This window comes from Danio rerio, chromosome 17 (assembly GCF_049306965.1).
Source record: "Danio rerio strain Tuebingen ecotype United States chromosome 17, GRCz12tu, whole genome shotgun sequence".
Classification (NCBI taxonomy): Eukaryota; Metazoa; Chordata; class Actinopteri; order Cypriniformes; family Danionidae; genus Danio; species Danio rerio.
The window spans coordinates 12,559,763-12,566,915 of NC_133192.1; the positions used below are offsets into that span (position 1 = coordinate 12,559,763).

At 34.4% G+C, this 7,153-nt stretch overlaps 1 protein-coding gene across 2 annotated transcripts in view; it reads right to left on the minus strand.

Annotated features, from left to right (window-relative positions):
• The window catches only part of si:ch211-185a18.2, a 297,445-nt gene extending 291,282 nt beyond the window's left edge, over positions 1-6,163 (minus strand). Inside the window, exons 1-6 of one of the 2 annotated variants that reach the window (XM_073926901.1) lie at positions 5,884-6,163; positions 5,555-5,736; positions 4,416-4,477; positions 4,256-4,322; positions 2,142-2,211; positions 1,876-2,053 (exon numbers count right to left, since the gene is read on the minus strand). In XM_073926901.1, coding sequence (XP_073783002.1) covers positions 1,876-2,053; positions 2,142-2,211; positions 4,256-4,322; positions 4,416-4,477; positions 5,555-5,736; positions 5,884-5,933 — 609 coding nt within the window. In that variant the 5' untranslated portion in view covers positions 5,934-6,163. 2 annotated transcript variants of the gene reach the window in all.
• Between the last annotated feature and the right edge of the window lie 990 nt (positions 6,164-7,153).

The following is a 7,153-nucleotide window of genomic DNA, read 5'->3' on the forward strand; positions in this document are numbered from 1 at the left end:
TCGATTACAAATGAAAAATGTACACAGGATTTTAATGTATTCCTACTATGCTTGTAAACTACCTTGATGTCAAAACAATATCAAGTTGACATCTAATAGACCAATTGCCATGTTTGTAAACATTCGCGCAGGGAGGTGGCAGAAAGAAACCGGGAGTGCTAGCATTTACAGCGAGGGAATGACACTCGATGCGGTACAGAGTTTGTTGTCTTAGAAATAAGTTACATTGATTACACATTATATATATTATTAACATAATGCTTTCAGTGTATTATAACAGCTCGTCACCCAGTGATAAGCACAGCGATTCAGCAAAATTAACGGTAAAGTGAGCAACGTTCGTCTGACAGGTCCATTTGCGATAGCAACCTCCCAATGAATATTGGTAAAGACGAAATGACCAAGCATCCAGCCCCAAATATACAATCTCATTGAAGCTCCAAGTGATTTTACAAGAGAGAAGTTAAAGGTCCACAAGTCCTTGGATGCCAACAATGTTGTCTGTGTTGTCATGTGCAAGAAATAATGCTCCATGATAACCAGATTCAACACTATGTACAGCTAAAAACCGAGATTCTGCTTAGCCAAAGACAAGGAAAGAAGACGGAGTTAACGTTATACAAGGCCTGGGTAATTAATCACCAACATGCAAAACAACTGCATTCTGACAGTGAACTGCACCTGTTCGGCAGGGTATGTCAACCTACACATAGAGGTAAAGTTGTTTTTATATTCGCATATTCTGACTTTCTCCTTAATAGTATAAGTTCATAAAAGTATAATTTGCAAACTCTAAATAGCAAAATCATATTAGCAGCCAATGACTATAAAAGTACAACATTGTTCACAGTCAAATAAACAGTGTTAATGTTGTTTTCAAGACACACTAGCAGGTAATTTCAGACCGAATATTCAAAGTGCCGTGGTAAACAATATAGGGGGTGTGTCACAAGTTGTCACTGAATGAATGTGAATATAAAACCAACTTTACCTTAATAACTTTAACTTTTATGTTTTATTCTCAGCATTTAGTTTCCGCAGTTTAATTAACCATCTGTACCAGTTTTTGCTGTAATCATTGCTGCAATCAAATGCGAATGATGTGTATGATTCAGCATAGCGTGAACTTACCTGATACAACATGAGAACTGCAGAGTCCAGCATTTCTAATTAGGTCGTCGCTTCATTCAGCTCTCTTTTAGCCAAAAACGTCTGCAGTTAGCATTAAAGCAGTGTGGTGTATGGTAAAAGTTAAGTTTTCGAATATTTTGAATTTGGCATCCTACCAAACAACACCACATCTTTACTATTGCAGCCTGTCTTTTTTTTTTTTGCAACCGAGGACTTGTGTGATGTCATGTGTGACGTAGGTTGGTAATTGGTCTATACTGGCATAAAAACACACGCGCACACGCACACGCACACGCACACGCACACGCACGCACGCACGCACGCACGCACGCACACACACACACACACACACACACATACGCACACACGCACGCACACACATACACACACACACACACACACACACACACACACACACACACACACACACACACACACTCGCGCACGCACACGCACAAGCACACGCACACGCACACACACGCACACATTAAAAACTGATTACAGAAAAGTGCTGTAATTGATTATTAAAATTTTTTGACATCAGTGTTAAATCATAGATGTCAGTTTAATATTATTTCAAGATATTAAAGTCTAAGAGCTGGGGCTCGAACTTGGGACGATGTTGCACTACATGTCAGCGCACTAACCTCTGGGCTATCGGCACCAACTTGTTATTTGCTGTCATTTTTACATCAAGGCGTCCGCTGGGTTAACATATGAAATATGAATGCATGAACATGTTACCTTCATGAGTGGTGCTGTGGCTGCGAGAGTAGCAGCTGTTATAGCTGCCACACTTGCAGAAGTGCCAGGATCTCCTAATGGAAAAGCAGGATCTGGCTGAACTCTGGCTGGAGTTTGAGATCTGTCTTGGTTCAACACTTGTACTGTCACGTTACGTCCTATAGGAGCACCTTGGGATCTAAGGATCATGGTGACAAATAACATAAAACAATGTGCAAAATAATCATGTTTGAGCATAGAAATGTTTAAATAGACACAGGCTTTACCTCTTCCTGAGCGCGGCAGAAACCACTCCTCTTCCATCTGCAGAGAATGTAGAAATCTGCACATCCTCACCTAAGATATTAAGGAATTTCATATTGGTTTAAATTAGAGACATTTGCAAGAGTCTTTATTGCTTTATTGTTAACTATAACCATACATATAAACAGGGATAGTTGAACTTTAGGAAATACTTTCAAATGAAAAAAAAAATAATAATAATAATAATGATAATGATAATATGGTATGGAAAATACCCAAAGAGCTGTTTTTGCACAACGGATAAAGAAAAGGTCTGATAATCTTGCTCTTAAAAAAATCAACATACGTAATCAGAGGTAAAGCAGAGACTTTTAAAAAAGCGTGGTCTCCTAGCAGTTGCTTTATAAATGGATAGAAATATCTTTAAAGATGATTGTAATTTAAAATTCAATGTAATAATTTTTTTGTATTTGTATTTTTTATAGTTTTGCATTTTATTCTTTTTTACAATTTATTTTAAATGTTATTTTTATTTAACAAATGTTGGGGTGGCAAAGTACATTCTGAAATATCATACAAGTTAATATTCTGTCCTGTTTGCTGGGTTTTGCAATATAATGAAAATTATTTTTTTTAAAACAGTTGGGAAAAATAATAATGATAATATATAAGATAAAAATATAAAACAGTTTTTAAGGTTTACTTTTGATAGAAAATTGTACAACTTTAGAAGAATTCACACTTATTAATAATTTCATTTAAAGTCTCTCCAGATAAAAATAGCTGTCTGATAATATTAAAATTCCACAAAAACATTCCACAATGTTTCACAAAAACATGTTTAACAGTTTGGTTTCTATTGCAATAGTGACATTTTGGAGGTTCTTCTCCTTTGAGTAATTGTTCCTGCGTGTGTCTTGTGTGACCGATACAGCATGTTCTGTACACAGTCTCATCATGTTTTGCGTTAAAAAAAAAAAAAAAACTTATTTCAGACTGGATTGCAAAAAGTTTATTTTTTGAGCGTGTTTATATGTGCATGTGTATATACACATTGCTGTGTATATAATTTCACTTTTTGATTTAAATAGCACTATTCTGAAAGATTTCATGAATTTAGATTGCCTCAGGAGATCAAGTGTTTTTCTATGCAGAGCATTTTCATTAAATGTAATAAATGACAAGCATATATAATTATGAGTGAATACAAATAGTTCAATAAACAGTGCTTTATGGTTTTCTGGGGAGTTCAACAGTATTCAAATATACAAATTGAACAATCCAACGTGAAATAAAAAAATAGATATATTTTATATAAATATTATATCCTTATCATTAAATCTTTTTATAAATAGTCTAATGTTGTGATGTGACTATTGTGGAAACACACTGCGATATCTATGCTTTAACCATATATTGCTCAGCCCTAATATATAGAAAAAATAATAATGATAAATTGGCAAACAACAAGATTACTACTTTAACACTTATATAAGAATAAAGGTAAAATTTTGAGTTTTTTTCTAGTTTTAAGATGACATAATAAAATGCCTAACACTACTAAAATCTAACAATAAACAAACGTTATTTAGACATTACAATAATCACAAGGACAAAATATTAATAATTAAATACTACAAAGAACACTTGGAAAAGATATCAGGCATCCGCTGCGTAATGTGCTAGATAAGGACTAATAAAGGGACTAAGCCGACAAGAAAATGAATGAATGAATAATATAATATAGGGCATCACTGTGGCGCAGTAGGTAGCACGATTGCCTCACAGCAAGGTCGCTGGTACGAGCCTCGGCTGGGTCAGTTGCCGTTTCTGTGTGGAGTTTGCATGTTCACCCCGTTTTGGCGTGGGTTTCCTCCGAGTCCTCTGGTTTCCCCCCACAAGTCATGTGGTACAGGTGAATTGGGTAAGCTAAATTGTCCATAGTATGTGTGTGAATGAGTGTGTGTGGGTGTTTCCCAGTGATGGGTTGCGGCTGGAAGGGCATCCGCTGAGTAAAACATATGCTGGATAAGTTAGCGGTTCATTCCGCTGTGGCAACCCCAGATTAATAAAGGGACTAAGCCGAAAAGAAAATGAAGGAATGAATGAATAATATAATATAATATAGAACTCACACCTTTTGACTTTAACTGTTCTGTCTGCATGATTGTGGATTGAGCTTTACTCTTCTCTTTCCTGGAGGTCTGGTAAATACATATAAAAATATATATAAATCAATGCAAGTTTAACAATATGCACACCCATTTTAAAATATTAAAATAAAAAGCAAAACTTACTTTGCCAAAAAGCCCAGCAAACTGGTTTGACTTGATTCCAGCCAGTGGTTCCTCTGGTCCAGCTGAATTCAGATAAATATGCATGTATTATTCTGAACACTTAATTGATGGCAAAGTTTAACACTGAGGTAAAGTTGGTTTGATATTGACACACTCAGACTTTCTCCATAATAATATAATAAGGTTAACACTGTCGTCAACAGAAAGAAGGTCACTGGTTCGAGTCTCGGCTGGGCCAGTTGGCATTTCAGTATGGAGTTTGCATGTTCTCCGCATGCTCCAGTTCCCCCACAGTCCAAAGACATGCGCTTTCGGTGAATTAAATAAACTAAATTAGACATTGTGTGTGTGTTTAAATAAGTACTGGGTTGTAGCTGGAAGGGCATCCGCTGGGTAAAATATATGCTGGAATAGTTGGCAGTTCATTCCACTCTAGCAAACTCTAAAATAAAGATTAATCCGAAGGAAAATGAATAATGAATGAATATAAGCAATATCAAAGTACTATTAGGAATATCACAGTACTATTAAGAATAGTAGGACTCTCAACATACTATTAGGACTATCAAAGTACTATTAGGAATATTAGGACTCTCAACGTACTATTAGGACTGTCAAAATTCTATCAGGAATATTTTGACTAAGTACTATTAGGACTATCACAGTACTATTAGGACTATCACAGTACTTTTGAGGAATATGAAGACTATTAAAGTGGTATTAGGACTATCAAAGTACTATTAGGAATAGTAGGACTCTCAACGTACTATTAGGACTATCACAGTACTTTTGAGGAATATTAGGACTATCAAAGTACTATTAGGAATAGTAGGACTCTCAACATACTATTAGAACTATCGAAGTACCATTAGGAATATTTGGACTATCTAAGTACTATTAGGAATAGTAGGACTCTCAACGTACTATTAGGATTATCAAAGCACTATTAAGAACATCAGGACTATCAAAGTAACTTAATATTACAACATTGTGTTCGCAGTTAAATAAATTGCGCTAATGCTGTTTAAAAGTCACATTTACATGCAATTTCAGACCAAATATTCCAAGTACATGGTAAATAATATAGGGACGTTGTCTATGAATATAAAGCTTTACTTTAATAAGTTTAACAGCGTTACCTGTATCTGATGCTGTAGGCAGATTCACAGGAGGGATTTCTGTCCTTCTCTCGTCCGCAGAATGAACATGTTCAGAGTCTGACAGTCTCCTGATGTAAATGTTAACTTTATTCTGATTCTTATGCTGTATTTCGTCTCTACCGGCTCTGGTTGAGTGAATTAGCACATCTGCTGCATCAGAACTGGATGTCGAGTCGTTAAAGTGTGTTTTATTGTTCACAGACACACAACAAGAGTCCATTTCCACTCTTATATCAGTAACATGCAGACCAGTAACTTAGTAGTTCAGGGCTGATGTCAGTCGGTATGAAACGTTTTAATAGTCTTACCGTAAAGAAGACGCCAACATATCGATTACTTGAAGGATTTCCAGAAACATCCAGAGATTGCAAAAACTGATGATGTTATCAGAATTGTTTTTGAATTTCCCGCCGCAGGTGTTTTTAAAAGCAACAGGTCGGATTAGCCTCGCTTATTTGTGTTCATATGACAAATCAAGTCACTATTTCGTGGTAGCTTGATGTGATATTCAAATGATGTAGTTTCAGTTTATTACATCCATTAATTTCCACAGCGTGGGTTGTTGTTGCTGACAACAAAACTTAACATAACCGTGAACGCCGAAACAACGGTGAAATATCAAGACGGTAAACAGATTTCAAAATAAAAGTCTTGATTTTATTCATTTTTGGAAGTCTTGACTCTGCTGCCCCCTTTCGATTCTTATCAGAATGATTAAAACAGTTGACAGATTGCAGAAAAACTTTGACGAATGCATGATTATTTTTAGAATTGTAAAACTGTCTATGATACGCTCGATAATGCTTTGAAGTTGATCATTTTTCTTGGGAAGTTTCACATAAACAAGGCAAAAGTAATGTCTATTACTCCTTTTTTTCTGTAAAGATTTTAAAATATTTTACAATTCTTTGACATCAATTACAAGATACAAGAAGGCTATAAAAACCTCTCTAATAATGAAAAAAAAAATCTATTCAATCTAATAATTTAAATACGATGGATCTCCTCATACAGTTGAAGTCAGAGTTATTAGCCCCCCTGAATTATTCGCCCCCTGTTTATTTTTCCCCCAATTTCTGTTCAACAGATAGAAGATTTTTTTACACATGTCTAAACATAATAGTTTTAATAACTAATTTCTAATAGCTAATCTATTTTATCATTGTCATGATGACAGTAAATAATATTTGACTAGATATTTTTCAAGACACTTCTATACAGCTTAAAGTGACATTTAAAGGTTTAACTAGGTTAATTAGGTTAACTAGGCAGGTTAGGGTAATTAGGCAAGTTATTTTATAACGCTTGTTTGTTCTGTAGACTATCTGAAAAAATATCTATAGCTTAAAGGCTAATAATTTTGACCTTAAAAGGGTTCAGAAAAAAATTAAAACTTTTTTATTCTAGCCTAAATAAAACAAATAAGACTTTTCCAGAAGAAAAAAAAAATATATATATATATATATATATATATATATATATATATATATATATATATATATATATATATATATATATATATATATATATATATATATATATATATATTATCAGACATAGTGTGAAGATTTCCTTGTT